Raw genomic sequence first — 16,023 nt, forward strand, 5'->3', positions numbered from 1 at the left:
AGTATGAAGGGGCAAGAGAGAGGCCTGAAAAGTCTGTGCTGAATTCTGGTTGGCAGAGTCTGCCAGGGATGTAAGGAGCAGATTGGCAGGTGGGTGAGTGCTTCCCACTGAGTTCACTTGTCCACAGTCATCTTCCCTTTTCTCTGGGGTCATCATCATCCACCACCCCCCAGATTGGCTCATACTTTGGCAGTGAGCTCTGCCCATTGGATACGGACAGGGATGGAACAACTGATGTCTTACTTGTGGCTGCCCCCATGTTCCTGGGACCCCAGAACAAGGAGACAGGACGTGTTTACGTGTATCTAGTGGCCCAGGTAAGACTTGCTGGGACCTCCCCAGGACTTGTGTGTAGAGGGTAAAAGGAAGGAAGAAGGGACGGCATATATGTTTAAAGACTTGCTGAAAGATTGGGGTTGCCAAATTAGCATCTTTGATCTCCTCCTTGCCTCAACCAGCAGTCCTTGCTGACGCTCCAAGGAATTCTTCAACCAGAACCGCCCCAGGATGCTCGGTTTGGCTTTGCCATGGGTGCTCTTCCTGATCTGAACCAAGATGGTTTTGCTGATGTAGCTGTGGGGGCACCCCTGGAGGATGGGCACCGGGGAGCACTGTACCTGTATCATGGAACCCAGAGTGGAGTCAGGCCCCATCCTGCCCAGGTCAGAAGTGTCCAGATAAAGGAGGGGCTTGGTGGTGGGACTGGCAGGGAAGGTGTGCTCTTTGCTTATCAAGAGTTCCTTTGGTTTGAGACCCAACTGAGCAAGAGCTTTTATCAGTAGACAAAAAGAGTGAGGCCGGCAGGTGGCATAGTGGTTAGGGGCACTAGGCTCCCACATGGCCGACCATGATTCAAGTCCCAGACCTGGTGGTTTGTTTTTGTGTGTGTGTGTGTGTGTGTGTGTGTCTCCCTCTCTGGTCAAATTGAAATGAATAATGTTAAATAATTCCTTAAAAAGAAAAAAAGAGTGAGGTGGTGGGGTAGGGTACATGTGACTGAATTAGGGTCTCCAAAACACGGCCAGATTTTATTTATTCTCATGCCTGATGTGGAGATTAGCAAGAGCCAGGAGGAAGTCTTGAGAAACCAGGTGTGAGTCCCTGCCTTAGTCTCCCTTCTCTTCCTCTTAGCGAATCGCGGCTATCTCCATGCCGCAGACCCTCAGCTACTTTGGCCGAAGTGTAGATGGCCGCCTAGATCTGGATGGAGATGATCTGGTAGACGTGGCCGTGGGATCCCAGGGGGCAGCCATCTTGCTCAGGTGAGGAGTCCCAGCCCAGTAGCAGTGGACAGCATAGCATAGCTGTTAGGAGCAAGAACCTGGGAGTCACAGACTTGGATTTGGGTCAACTTACTCTGTGTCTCCATTCCTAGTTTACAGAATGGGAATAATAACAGTACCTTCCTCATAGGTTTATTGCAAGGCTTAGATGATGTAATCGTGTAGGGTTTAACCCAGTGCCTAGTACATGGTAAGTGCTTATAGATTGAATCTATTATCTTACTTCTGTCAGAGGGCTCGGGGGCAGGTAACACACATGCTCCCACCCCTCTTTCTTTCTTTTGACCATGGAAGGCAAACACTGGCATCAGCATTTCTTGAAGGACTTACCTCCTACTGCTAACGGTTCTTTCTCACCCCATTTCCAGCTCCCGGCCCATTGTCCGCCTGACCCCATCACTGGATGTGACCCCACCAGCCATCAGTGTGGTTCAGAGGGACTGCAGACGGCGGGGCCAGGAGGCAGTCTGCCTGACTGCAAACCTTTGCTTCCAAGTGACCTCCCGCACACCTGGCCGCTGGGATCGCCGATTCCGTGAGTGACCGGAGTGCGTCCTAGGTACCCTCCACCCTTTGCCTGCCTTGGTTTCTGGACCCAGCCACTCTTACTCTTGCCTTCCCCATTCAGATGTGCAGTTCATGGCCTCACTGGACGAGTGGACAGCTGGGGCACGGGCAGCATTCGATGGCTCTGGTCAGAGGCTGTCCCCTCGGCGGCTCCAGCTCAGTGTGGGAAATGTCACTTGTGAACAGCTGCACTTCCATGTGCTGGTGAGGAGGGGACAAGAACTGTTCGGCATCAGGGCCTAAGAGTGAGGAAAAGGCTGGGTCAGAGGAAAGCCAAAGCTGGGAAAGTGAGGCAGTTTGGAGTCTGGCAGAGCTGGGTTTGAATCCTAGCTCTGCATTTACTCACTGTGAACTCTAGTAGATCACTTAACCTTCAAATCTAAGTGTTTTGGGGTTAGCCAGTGGCATGGTGGTTAAGGCAGCCAGATCCTAAAGGGACAACTGTGCAGCTCAAGTCCTAGAACTAGTAGCCTGAAAAACACACCGGGCACATGTGTGTGCGTGCCCAAAATTCTGAGAGGAGAATAGAGGAGAAAGGATTGTAACATGGCCATCCCTGCTGGGGGGTGCTTTCTCACTTTCTCTGTCTCTCTCCAGCAAATACACATGCCTTACAGCAAACTATAAATAAATAAGTTGTCTTGTCTGCAAGGAGGTGATACTAATAGCTTTATCTTAGAAATTGTATGAGAATTACATTTAATAGTATTGATAAAATCTTGGAGCAGTGCCTAGTATATCAAAAGTGCTTTATAAATGATTACTATAAGGCCAGCAGTTGGTGTAATGGCTATGTTGCTGGACTCCCATGTAGTCGACTGCAGTTAGAGTCCTGGACCCAGTGACTTATACTCATGCCAGGTGCGTGTGCATGCGTGCCCAAGATCCCGAGAGGAGGATGGAGGAGAAGGGATTGCAGCATGGCCATCCCCCGGGGTGTGGGGGTGATTTCTTGCTTTCTGTCTCTCTCTTTCTGGCAAGCACACTTGTCCTATAGCAAAAACCTCTCCCCCCCAAAAAAAGTAATGATTACTACAATGATCATATTCTGCCAGGGCCCTGGGTTGTACCCTAACCCTGGCTGTCCATGACCCTTGACTCTGGTTTCCCTCAGGATACATCAGATTACCTCCGGCCAGTGGCCTTGACAGTGACCTTTGCCTTGGACAACACCACAAAGCCAGGACCTGTGCTGGATGAGGGCTCAGCCACTTCCCTACGAAAGCTGGTCAGCAGTACCAAGCCCTGCCTTGGCTCTGGGTCTCAACACAGCCCTCTCAGTGAATTCAAGAGAAAGGGGTGGGGAAAGAGACATGAAACCATGGTGAAACCTGGCCTGGGCCCCTCTAATCAAAGAATACCCTTTCTTCTCTTTTTATCCCTGTGCTGGTGAGGAGGGGACAAGAACTGTTCGGCATCAGGGCCTAAGAGTGAGGAAAAGGCTGGGTCAGAGGAAAGCCAAAGCTGGGAAAGTGAGGCAGTTTGGAGTCTGGCAGAGCTGGGTTTGAATCCTAGCTCTGCATTTACTCACTGTGAACTCTAGTAGATCACTTAACCTTCAAATCTAAGTGTTTTGGGGTTAGCCAGTGGCATGGTGGTTAAGGCAGCCAGATCCTAAAGGGACAACTGTGCAGCTCAAGTCCTAGAACTAGTAGCCTGAAAAACACACCGGGCACATGTGTGTGCGTGCCCAAAATTCTGAGAGGAGAATAGAGGAGAAAGGATTGTAACATGGCCATCCCTGCTGGGGGGTGCTTTCTCACTTTCTCTGTCTCTCTCCAGCAAATACACATGCCTTACAGCAAACTATAAATAAATAAGTTGTCTTGTCTGCAAGGAGGTGATACTAATAGCTTTATCTTAGAAATTGTATGAGAATTACATTTAATAGTATTGATAAAATCTTGGAGCAGTGCCTAGTATATCAAAAGTGCTTTATAAATGATTACTATAAGGCCAGCAGTTGGTGTAATGGCTATGTTGCTGGACTCCCATGTAGTCGACTGCAGTTAGAGTCCTGGACCCAGTGACTTATACTCATGCCAGGTGCGTGTGCATGCGTGCCCAAGATCCCGAGAGGAGGATGGAGGAGAAGGGATTGCAGCATGGCCATCCCCCGGGGTGTGGGGGTGATTTCTTGCTTTCTGTCTCTCTCTTTCTGGCAAGCACACTTGTCCTATAGCAAAAACCTCTCCCCCCCAAAAAAAGTAATGATTACTACAATGATCATATTCTGCCAGGGCCCTGGGTTGTACCCTAACCCTGGCTGTCCATGACCCTTGACTCTGGTTTCCCTCAGGATACATCAGATTACCTCCGGCCAGTGGCCTTGACAGTGACCTTTGCCTTGGACAACACCACAAAGCCAGGACCTGTGCTGGATGAGGGCTCAGCCACTTCCCTACGAAAGCTGGTCAGCAGTACCAAGCCCTGCCTTGGCTCTGGGTCTCAACACAGCCCTCTCAGTGAATTCAAGAGAAAGGGGTGGGGAAAGAGACATGAAACCATGGTGAAACCTGGCCTGGGCCCCTCTAATCAAAGAATACCCTTTCTTCTCTTTTTATCCCTCCCCCCCATTTCTTTCTCCTTACCTTCCTCTCAGTACTCAGTCCTTTCTCTCTCTTCCAGGTCCCATTCTCCAAAGATTGTGGCTCTGACAATGAATGTGTCACTGACCTCGTACTTCAAGCTAATATGGACATCAGAGGCTCCAGGTTGGATGGACATGAACAGGGCAAGCCTGGGTGACCTAAGGAAGACTAGAAGAGACTTGAAGGGAGCTGGGGTGCTGTTTCCTAGGCTGGAGAAAAGAAGTGAGTCTACTGGTACCCCTTCAACTCCTGGTCTCTCCTTTATCCACCACTCCTAGGAAGGCCCCATTCGTGGTTCGAGGTGGCCGGAGGAAAGTGCTGGTATCAGCAACTCTGGGGAACAGGAAGGAAAATGCCTACAACACTAGCCTGAGCCTCAGCTTCTCTAGAAACCTCCACCTGGCCAGTCTCATTCCTCAGGTGCCCTTGGGGGTGGGGTGGGGAGGGAATTGGGGGAGGAGAAGAAAAAGGGAGAAGGAGATTGGGGGTGTTTATTGGCCTCAGCTGGGAGGTATTCTGGAGAATGCTCGACGTTCAGAGGCTGTGGAGAGGAAAGCAGTAGCAGCCCAGCTTAGCCTCCACCCACGTCCTTTGCCCTCAGAGGGAAAGCACAGTGAAGGTGGAATGCGCAGCCCCTTCCCCTCATGCCCGGCTCTGCAGCGTGGGGCATCCTGTCTTCCAGGCTGGAGCCAAGGTGAGTTGGGACCTAGGATGAGAAAGAGGCTCCAGGAAGAGCTGGGGTCTGCAAGGCCTGTGGGTTCAGGGATGAAAGGGCAGAAAGGCTCCTCTTCTGTAGTTGTTCCATGATGAAGAATCTACTGTAACCTCATGTTCCCTGCTCCCAGGTGACCTTTCTGCTCGAGTTTGAGTTTAGCTGCTCCTCCCTCCTCAGTCAGGTCTTCATGAGGTTGACCGCCACCAGGTGAGAACAAAGGGCGCCTCTTCCCGACTCTCTCCTGTTGGATCTTGGCTTGGCAAGGGTAGTGGCGGGGATAGCACTGACTCCTCTGTTAGCAGGAAGGGGTGTCTTGGAGGGGTTGGGATGTGAGTCTCTCTTCCCTTTTCCCCCTGATCCTACAGCAATAGCCTGGAGAGAAATGAGACCCTTCACGATAACACAGCACAGACCTCAGCCTACATCCAGTATGAGCCTCACCTCCTGTTTTCTAGGTATGGTCCAGTTCCTAGCTGGGACCCGATTCTGACCCCATACTCACACTCTCTCTGTTTCTTGCCTCTCCTTCCATGTGCTTTAGCATTCCCAAAGACTCAAACCCTAGGGCTGGGGCTACTCAGTCTTTTTACCATCTATCCCACTTATACTGAATCTTCTTTTTTAAGAATTATTTTATTTAACTTTATTTATTTTTATTTTAAATTTGATCAGAAAGCACATGTGTTCACCAAGGAGGGGCGGGAGAAAGCACCTCCAGGTTGGGTGTGGTCACATTACAATCTCTTCTTTTCTATTTCTTCATCCTGTTGACATTTTTAGGGATACATGTATGTGTGCCTGGCATGGTCTTCAAGGCACTAGGGCTAGTATTCCAACTATTATCAGCTATGCAGGATCCGGCTCCCTTAACTTCTAGGCCATAGGCCTAGCTCTGAACCGTTTTGTTTGTTTGTTTGTTTGTTTTTTAAATATATTTTAGAGGTTTTTGCCATAGGGCAAGTGTGTTCACTAGAGAGAGAGAGAGACAGAGATAGTGAGAGAAAAAGTGAGAAATCACCCCCCAGGGTGGATGGCCACACTGCAATCCCTTCTCATCCATTCCCCTTCCAGGATCTTGGGCACGCATGCACACATGCCCCATGTGAGTTTCAAGTCACTGGGTCAGGGCTAGAACCACAGTCGGCCATTTGGGAGCCTAATGATGTAGTCACTATGCCATCTGCTGGCCCCCTGAACCTTCTTTTTAAAACATTTTGCTTTCCTGGGCATAGGGCTTTGCTGAGGGGATGTGGGATGTGGCCATTTGTATCAAGTCAGTGTCATGTTCCATTTCTGTCTTCTCATGTACCTCTGCCCTTTACCCACGTGCTGGCCCTGCCTTCTCTGAATCCGTGTCTGTGTGCTGATCATGTGCCGCTGTCTGTGTCATGGCTGTGACGTGCACTTCCTGACTTGGTGTCCACGCAGTGAGTCCACTCTGCACCGCTATGAGGTTCACCCATATGGGACCCTCCCTATGGGTCCTGGACCTGAGTTCAAAATCACTCTTAGGGTGAGAAGCTGGAGGGGTCTTGGCATGAGTGGGGGTAGAGGGAGAGCAACAACCATGCAGCAAAAGAATGGGAAGTCTCTCTTGGATTTCAGTGATATTTATGGTGAAGGGGGACAGATGGGGAAGGAGTGTCTTCATCTCTTCCCACTTTCAATCTTCTCAGGTTCAGAACCTTGGCTGCTATGCAGTCAGTGGCCTCATCATCTCAGCTTTCCTTCCAGCTGTGGCCTACGGGGGCAATTACTTCCTGTCACTGTCTCAAGTCATCACTGACAATGTGAGTCTGGGCTAGGAGTATGTGGAACCTGTCACCTTGGGCTGGTGGTCAGTGGAGCTGGACACCACACCAGCTGCCTAGCTGTTGGGCCACTGCTCTCAGGATACCCTCACCTCTGGGACTTTTCTTTTATATATGTGGCTTCTCTGGGAGGAAAGAAGGGGGTTATACAGGGATGAACTACAGGAGTGTAGGTGATGTGACCCTGCTCAGCCTGGAGTTGCTGGCCTTACCCATCAGGAGGTCTTTCAAGTTGGATCTTCTTCCAGGCCAGTTGTGCAGTGCAGAACCTGACTGACCCCCCAGGGTCCCCTGTACATCCAGAGGAGCTTCAGCACACAAACAGACTGGTATGAGTCACAACACAGAGTCCCAGTACGGTTGGGAGCCTTGGGACAGAAAGGTAGACGTTGGAGTGGGGAAGAGGGCATCTTTCTACTCCAGAGCCCTGATTTCCTTTTCTTCTGTCAGAATGGGAGCAATACTCGGTGTCAGGTCGTGAGATGCCACCTTGGGCAGTTGGCAAAGGGGACTGAGATCTCTGTTGGACTTTTGAGGCTGGTTCATAATGAATTCTTCCGGCGGGTAAACATTTCCTTTTTTATTACTCTCCTGCTCTGCTCCTATCTGAAACTTTAACCTAGGTTTTGGAGGTAAGCAGACCCAAGTTCAAGTTTCAGTTTTACCTCTTATTAGCTATTTACCCATGAGCAACTTACTTCTTTATAAGTCTCTTTTTCCTGGTCTTTAAAATGGGGAAGATAATACTTAAAGGAGTTGTTGTAAAGAACAAATCAATAATGACCTGGATGGGCACCAACAATTGGCATAATAGCTATGTCGCTGAACTCCCATGTAGTCGACAGCAGTTCGAGTCCTGGACCTGGTGGCTTAGACTCACGCCAGCAAGTGTGCATGCGTGCCCAAGATCCCGAGAGGAGAATGGAGGAGAAAGGATTGTGGCATGGCCATCCCGCTCTTGGGGGTTGATTTCTTGCTTTCTGTCTCTCTGTCTCTCTCTTTCTGGCAAATGCACGTGCCTATAGCAAAAAACCTCTCAAAAAAAAAAAAAAATGACCTGATGTACAATGACCACTCCATAAAAACTGGTTATTCTGTGTTTTCCTCCATTTACCCTCCCTTAATCTTTTTAAAAATAATTATTTATTAAATTTTATTTATTCATTCATTTATCTCTAATTTGACAGAGAGAGACACAGAGAGAGAGAGAAAGAGGGGAAGTAAGAAAGCAAGCCACCAGGTCCAGGACTCGAACCATGGTCAGCCATGTGGGAGTGTCCAGCACCTTAACCACCATGCTACCTGCTGGTTCCCACACTCCCTTAATCTTGATCAATCAACAACATGCTAATGCTAATCAATCAACATTTACAGGATACCTACATTTAATCAGTTAATAACCTATCAAGTACCTATTATATAAAAGACCCTGTATTAGGTTGACACTGAGAATGTCCCCAACAGTAAGCACCATGCCTAACTCACCATAGGTGTTTGATACATTTGTGTTAAATGAATAAATTATTGTACATGTAGGATTTGTGCTGAGAGGTTGTCGGAAGTAAGATTGTATGGCTGAGAGATCTATTAGGTTGTCAGGAAAGTCATGACATATTTTTCTTTTTTAAAAAATTATTTTATTTAACTTTATTTATTCACTTATTTATTTCAATTTGACCAGAGAAGGGTAGAGTGTGTATGAGAGAGAGAAAGCAAGCCGCCAGGTCTGGGATTCGAACCGCAATTGGCCGTGTGGGAGTCCAGCACCCTTAACCAAGCCACCTGCTAGCCCCATCGTGACATAGTTTTCTACTGAGTTGTTGGGAAAGTCATGACGTATTTTTGCATAGAAAAACATAAAAATACGTCATGACTTTCCCGACAACCTAATATGTTTTTTACAAATATGCATCATGACTTTCCCAACTACTCAATAGATTCTGAAAGGTCTCTGAAGTTAAGGAGGTGAAATTAAACTTAATATGATAGTCAGTCAGGAGTTGGTGTGAGTTCCTGAGCAAGGAGGGAAGAAACATCTTAATTAGAGCGGTTATTTAGCAATGGAGAGTTAATGGTGTGCTTTCCCATATACCATCTAATTTAAATAGCACAAGATCCTTGAGATGTAAGCATAGCTTTCAGGAACATTAAGTCGGACAAACTACCCTTCTCTAAGTTTGATTCTCTATTCTTCTTTCGTATCATTTTTCATACATTCATCCATTCCTTCAACAACTTTTTACTTACTGAGAAACCACTACATACTTGGCACTGTGCTAGGCACTTGGTACTGGGGACACAAAGGTTAGAAGACAGTCCTTGGGACTGCAGTTAGCATAATGGCTATGTTCCTAAACTCCCACTAGGCTGACTGCAGTTCGAGTCCCAGAACCGGTAGCTTAAACTCACGCCGGGTGCATATGTGTGCGTGCCCAAGATCCCGAGAGGAGAATGGAGAAGGGATTATTGTGTGGCCATCCCCCCGGGGGGTGATTTCTCGCTTCCTGTCTCTCTGCCTCTCCCTGTCTTTCTGGAGAGTGCACATGCCCTATAGCAAAAACCACTCAAAAAAAAAAAAAATTATCATTAGTTGAAACTTGTGGAATCTCATTCTAACCAATTTTAATCAAGGCTATAAGTACCACTCTGTATAGAAACATTTGTTCTACAGATTGATCTTACAACATAAAAGATTAAAAATATTTAAAAATTAAAAAAAAAAAAAAGACAGCCCTTAACCTCAAGGATCTTAAGTTTTGGTGACAAACTACCAGGGTTGGTGGGATGTGGTAGGGGGTTGGAGGGTTATAAGGAAATGTTTCCCTAATTCCCAGAGGGGATGACATCTAAATTTCAACCAAGGAGAGGTGAAGGTGAAGGAGAGTGGAATGTATTTCAGATAAGAGTAAGTAGCATATATGAAGGATCAGAGGATCTCCATTCATTACCCTTCCTTTCTTTCCCCACTGGTCTTCAAATTTTTCTTCTGGTCTTGAGGGCCTCGTGGCCTCAACTTTGTTGTCAGAGCTCCAAAGGACCACACCACCTGATAAAGACTTACTTGAACTGTTTTCCCATCCATTTATTCCACAGGCCAAGTTCAAGTCCCTGACGGTAGTCAGCACCTTCGAGCTAGGAACTGAGGAGGGCAGTGTCCTACAGCTGACAGAAGCCTCCCGCTGGAGTGAGGTAGGGTGGGAGGCTGAGTATGAGAGTTACAAAAATATTGATGATGGGCAGGGCATAAGGGTACCTATGAGGTTTGTCAGAACAAAGGCATCTCCATTAGGCAACTGTCAGTGACTCCGAAGTGATAAATCAGGGTGCTTGGGTTCCACTGCCTCTATTCCTGCCTTGATTTCTTTCCTTTGATTAGAAAGTGGCTATTTCAAGACCAACAGTTGGTATAATGGCTATGTCACTGCACTCCCATGTAGTCAACCGTGGTTTGAGTCCCGAACCTGGTGGCTTAAACTCATGCTGGGCGCATGTGTGTGCGTGCTCAAGATCCTAAGGGAAGAAGGGATTGTGGGGTGGCCATCCCTCCTGGGGGGTGATTTCTCACTTTTCTGTCTCTCTGTCTCCCTCTGTCTTTCTGGCAAGCGCACATGCCCTATAGCAAAAACCTCTCCAAAAAAAAAAAGAAAGAAAGAAAGAAAGAAAGAAAGAAAGAAAGAAAGAAAGAAAGAAAGACTCCCATTTTTTTTTTTCCAACTTTGCTGTAGTATGGAGTGAGGCTAGGTTGGTTAAAGGGAACACGCGGAAAACAACTCTTCTCCCCCTATAGAGCCTCCTGGAGGTGATTCAGGCCCGTCCTATTCTCATCTCCCTGTGGATCCTTATTGGCAGTGTCCTGGGTGGGCTGCTCCTGCTTGCTCTCCTTGTCTTCTGCCTGTGGAAGGTAAGCACCCAGTTAGTGGGGGATAGGACCATGGTGCCCACAAGTTGAAGGATCATGGATTATAGCAGGCAGAAGAGGATTTGTGCTGGGCAGCTGAGCAGGCTGTGAGTGTCATGCCCACATATTTCACTGTACCCCACAGATATTGAGTTAAACGAAGCCAAATAAAATAAATTTGAATCCCATTTTTGGAAGCAGAACAAAAATGAAAATCTCAGTGTTGGCAAGTTCCCCAGTGAGGGCATTTGATGATGACACTTATCTATTCCTCTACAGCTTGGCTTCTTTGCTCGTAAGAAAGTCCCTGAAGAAGAAAAAAGAGACGTTGGAGCAATGAATGTAGAATAAGGTTCTAGAATGTCCTCCCTGGCAGCTTCTTCAAGAGACTCACATACAAGTGGAGGTTTGGGGATTCACATAGGACAAGAAGAAGCCTTTGGACTGTCTCCCTAGACTAACTTGACTTTCGAGTCCTAGGGATGCTGCTGGTGAAAGATGACGCTGTACCTCAGATGACAAGGGCTGGCACCAAAACCAGCAACACTCCCCACTCTGTGCTTCCCTCCTTTTCATGATCTTTGTTCCATAGCCAACATTGGTGACTTTATTTGCCTAGGTCCCTGACTCTTTTCAGATTCCCTCCTTGCCCTTCCTCACAATTTGGAAGGGAGTAAGGGTTATCCTCCTCTGTTCCCCTGCCCTCTCCCTTCCTGCCTGCTCCCTACTCCACAGGAGGGAGCTGACGTTGGCTTGAAAGAAGTAAAGTCAACATCTGCTGCTTTCCTGTGGAGTCTGGTGATTCACGGAGCCGGACTGAGAGAGTCAACAGGAAAAAAGGAGGGAGGAGGAAAAGCCACAAGAGACATTCTGTACAATTCCAAGGAACAGAGAAGCCTTTAGACAGGCAACTGCCATCCCCCCTGAAATCTGAGCCTTGGTGGTGCCCTAACCCGCCCTCAGGTGCTGGTGAAAGAGCTGCCCCCAGGCTTCTTGGGTATGGGCTTCTCAACCCACAGGCTTCTCTGGGAGCAAAGCCAGGGCCTGGTGCCTGATTTCCTAGAGCCAGAGGCCCCCAGGTGGCCAGAGCTGGAACAGCAGAGAAGACTGGTTACCTTAGGCAATGTTTTCTCCATTTCTCTCAAGCCTTACTCACTCTTGAGCCCTCCTTAGGGACTCTTTATAGAAACAGAGAAGACTACTGCTTGATGGTGGGATACCCCTCCACCTTCCAGCCTGAGGAAACAGCAGCCCCATGGGATCTGAATGAGTGGGGTCTGCATTAAGAAGCCAAAGTGGTGGTGTGTTGTCTCTGGGGAACAAGACCTTACTTGCTCAGCACTGGTTTTATAGCACAAATAACTCCTAGGAAAATGTTTCTGGGGCCACCCTAGTCATATTTTGTAGGATTTCTCTAGTGGAATCAGTTTTCCAGTTCTTGCTTGATGCTTACTAGAAATCCCCAAGTTAATTTCTATCTTTGAGTCACATCCCACACTCCTATATTTTGATCATGTCCAGTAAAGGCAACTGGATTCTCAGAGACAGCTGTGTAACTTATATTTCCTTGTAATCAAGACTTTGTATACCAAGTCAGTTACTGGTCTCCAGAGAGCAGCTCTGACAGCCACCTGAAGAACGGCACGGTGCCCATTTAGAGCTGAGAAAAAGAGATACCTAATTGGGCAGTTGACTAGCAGCCACAAAACCTGTCTACCCAGGCTGTTCTTGCGACTTGGCCACAATGCTTATTTTGGCATGTTTTGGCCTTCTGCAGGGGGCCACCCTCATGGGCATTGTCTCTGTCTCCCAGCAGGGTGGACAGTGTATCAGATGGTTAGGACAAATAAAGTTCAGTGTCAAGTGCCAAGTGAACACTGTTTCTGGCTCTGTTTGAGTTCCCTAGGATACAGACTTCTCAGGAATGGTAAGAGGTAGAGTTGTGGTTTGCCTGAGACGTTGTACAGTGGAGTCCCCAGGATGCAAAGATGTAAGTACTTTGAGGCCAGCAGGTGACGTGGTGGTTAAGACGCTGGACTCCCCACATGGCCAACCATGATTTGAGTTCCGAATCTGGTGGCTTACTTTCCCACTTTTCTCTTTGTCTCTCTATGCATCTCTCTCTAGTCAAATTAGAAAATAATAATAATAATTGGGGCCAGCAGCTGGCGTGATTAAGGGTGCTAGACTCCCACATGGCTGACTGCAATTAGAGTCCTGGACCTAGTGGCTTGCTTTCTCACTTTCTCTCTCTTTCTCACTCTGTCTCTCTCTGGTCAAATTAAAATAAATAAATAAATAAAGTTTTAAAAAGAATTAAAAAAAAAATTACAAATAAAATGAAATAAAATCAGGGCCAGCAGGTGGCATGGTATTTAAGGGACTGCACTCCTACATGGCCAAACGCGTTTTGAGTCCCAGACCTGGTGGCTTACTTTTTTTTTTTTTTTTTTGGAGAGATTTTTGCTATAGGGCACGTGCACCAGAAAGACAGAGAGATAAAAAGCGAGAAATCACACCCAGGGGGGATGGCCACGCCACAATCCCTTCTCCTCCATTCTCCTCTCGGGATCTTGGGCACACATGCACACTTGCCTGGCATGAGTTTAAGCCACCGGGTCCCAGACTCAAACCACGGTCAACTACATGGGAGTCCAGTGACATAGCCATTATGGATAGACATCTGGTCCCTGGTGGTTTACTTTTTCACATTCCCTCTCTCTTTATCTCTATCTGGTCAGGTTAAAAAATAGTAAATAAATAAATCTTTTAAATATTAAATAAAATAATTTATTTATTTTTTAAAAAGATGTATTTTAAGTGTTTTCTATGACTCTCACTGGAGATGTGCTCTAGCCTCCTACAGTTCTCACCTACTTAAGTGACTAGAGAGCATAGCATGTGTAGCTTTAGGAAAGGACAGAGGCCTAGGTTGAAATCCCAGGTCTGCCTTTTATTAGCTATGTGGCCTTTAGCAAGTCATACTTTCCCTGAGGTTCAGATAGCAAGAGGAGACTGTGTGCTTAACAGTGAAGACAGGCCAGCCTTGTGGCCTGGAGGTTAAGAGAACTGGATCCCACATAGCAGACCACACAGTTCAATTTTTTTTTTTAACTTTAAAAAAAAAAATTGTAAATAAATAGGGCCCAGCAGGTAGCGTGATGGTTAAGGGCACTGGACTCCCACATGACCGACTGTGGTTCGAATCCTGGGCCTGGTGGCTCATTTTCTCACTCCCCCACCCCTTGCTCTGTCCCTCTCTGATCAAATTAAAATAAATAAATAAAGTTAAATAAAATAATTCTTTAAAAAAAATGGAGCCGGCAGGTGGCATGGTGGTTAAAGGTGCTGGATTCCCACATGGCCAACCACCATTCGAGTCCCAGACCTAGTAGCTTGCTTTCTTGCTTTCCCTTTTTCTCTCTCTGGCTCTCTCTGGTCAAGTTAAAAAATAAAAATAACAAATGGAATTAAATAAATAATTATTTTTTAAATAATTATTTTAATAATTTTTTAAAAATTAAAAAAAGAAAAAAGTGAAGACAGGGAGTTGGCTCTGTAGCTAGTGGTTAAGGAAGCCTGAACACATGTGTCCTACCTTGATTTGAATCCTGGCCCCATAGGTTTGAAAAACATGCTGGGCATGAGTGCATGAATGTATGCACCAAACTCTGATGAATTGGATAAATGGAGGAAAGAGAATTGTGACATGACCACATCCCTCTTTGGAAGGGGTGCTTTCTTTCTCTCCGTCTGTCTGTCTCTGTCTCTCAGACAAGCACACACACATAACACAAAAAGAAAAGAATAAAGACAGATTTGCATTTAAATCTAGGCTATATCACTTAAAACTGACCTTGAATAAATTTAATTTCTCTAAGTCTTGGTTTTCATATCTTTATACCTATTAGGGTATAAGAGTTGTGAGGACTAAATTAGATAATTCAAGTACAGTGAGCATAAAGTACATGCTCAGTAAATGGTAACTTTTTATTTAAAAAATAATTAGTTTAACTTTATTTATTATATTTTTTTAAAAATTTGCTGTAGGGGGGAACCAGCAGTTAGCGTAATGGCTATGTCGCTGGCCTCCCACGTAGTCGACCGCGGTTCGCGTCCCGGACCCAGTGGCTTAAAACTCATGCCGGGCGTGTATGCGTGCGTGTGTGCGTGCCCAAGATCCTGAGAGGAGAATGGAGGAGAAGGAATTGCGGCGTGACCATCCCCCCTGGGGGGTGATTTCTCACTTTCTGTCTCTATGTCTCTCTCTGTCTGGCGAGCACATGCGCCCTATAGCGAAACCCTCTCCAAAAAAAAAAAAATTTAAAAAAAATTTGCTGTAGGGCACGTGTTCTCACCAAAGAGAGAGAAAGAGAGGGAAAATGAGAAAGCAAGCCACCAGGTCTGGGTCTTAAACAGAGAATGGTCTAACTCCTTAACTATCATGCCACCTCTTGACCCAATGGTAACTTTAAAAAATTGTCAGAGGGCAGGTGTGTTTGCCAGAGAAAGACAAAGAGAGAGAAGGAGAATAAGCAAACACCCCCCAGAGGAGATAGTCACAGCATAATCCCTTCTCTTCTGCTGCTTCTTCCTTTTGGGAAAAACTACGCTGTGTGCCTGGTGTACTTTCCGAGCTATTGGGTCTGGGATTTGAACCATGCAGTTGGCCATGTGAGATCCAGCTGCCTTAACCACCATGCCATCTGCTGGCCTATAACTTTTTTTCTTTTGCCAAAAGGTGTGTGTACTCACTAGAAAGAGAGAGAAAGCACCCCCCCCCCCATGGGATATGATCAACCCACGATCCTTTTTCCTACATTTTGCCATCCCAGTAGGATCCTAGGAACACATACACACAGGCCTGACCTAGTTTTCAAGCCACAGTGGCTGGAATTCTATCTGCGGCCAGCTGTCTGGGACCCAGTTTGCTATGCATGTGCTATGGAGCTTGTCAGTAACTATTTTTATAAAAATATTTTGTGGGCTGGCAGGTAGCATGGTGGTTAAGGGTACTAGACTCCCACATAGCCACATGGCCAACTGTGGTTCAAGTCCCAGACCTGGTGGCCTTCTTTCTCACTTTCTCTCTCTCCCTCTCTCCCTCGTCAAATTAAAGTAAGTAAGTAAGTAAGTAAGTAAGTAAATAAAGTTCAAT

The 16,023-nt window shown here is 46.7% G+C and overlaps 1 protein-coding gene across 2 annotated transcripts in view; it reads left to right on the forward strand.

The window, feature by feature from the left end:
• The window catches only part of ITGA10 (integrin subunit alpha 10), a 26,785-nt gene extending 14,045 nt beyond the window's left edge, over positions 1 to 12,740 (forward strand). For both annotated transcript variants that reach the window (XM_006157131.3, XM_027775196.1), the window contains 18 exons: positions 174 to 317; positions 459 to 662; positions 1,132 to 1,262; positions 1,652 to 1,818; positions 1,912 to 2,054; positions 2,965 to 3,078; positions 4,479 to 4,564; positions 4,720 to 4,861; positions 5,043 to 5,135; positions 5,287 to 5,363; positions 5,522 to 5,611; positions 6,585 to 6,669; positions 6,833 to 6,946; positions 7,216 to 7,296; positions 7,418 to 7,531; positions 10,061 to 10,156; positions 10,755 to 10,868; positions 11,145 to 12,740. In XM_006157131.3, coding sequence (XP_006157193.1) covers positions 174 to 317; positions 459 to 662; positions 1,132 to 1,262; positions 1,652 to 1,818; positions 1,912 to 2,054; positions 2,965 to 3,078; positions 4,479 to 4,564; positions 4,720 to 4,861; positions 5,043 to 5,135; positions 5,287 to 5,363; positions 5,522 to 5,611; positions 6,585 to 6,669; positions 6,833 to 6,946; positions 7,216 to 7,296; positions 7,418 to 7,531; positions 10,061 to 10,156; positions 10,755 to 10,868; positions 11,145 to 11,216 — 2,067 coding nt within the window. In that variant the 3' untranslated portion in view covers positions 11,217 to 12,740. The remainder of the gene's footprint in view (positions 1 to 173; positions 318 to 458; positions 663 to 1,131; positions 1,263 to 1,651; positions 1,819 to 1,911; positions 2,055 to 2,964; positions 3,079 to 4,478; positions 4,565 to 4,719; positions 4,862 to 5,042; positions 5,136 to 5,286; positions 5,364 to 5,521; positions 5,612 to 6,584; positions 6,670 to 6,832; positions 6,947 to 7,215; positions 7,297 to 7,417; positions 7,532 to 10,060; positions 10,157 to 10,754; positions 10,869 to 11,144) is intronic.
• The last annotated feature ends 3,283 nt before the right edge of the window (positions 12,741 to 16,023 follow it).

Source organism: Tupaia chinensis, unplaced genomic scaffold (genome assembly GCF_000334495.1).
Source record: "Tupaia chinensis unplaced genomic scaffold, TupChi_1.0 Scaffold000529_1, whole genome shotgun sequence".
NCBI lineage: Eukaryota > Metazoa > Chordata > Mammalia > Scandentia > Tupaiidae > Tupaia > Tupaia belangeri.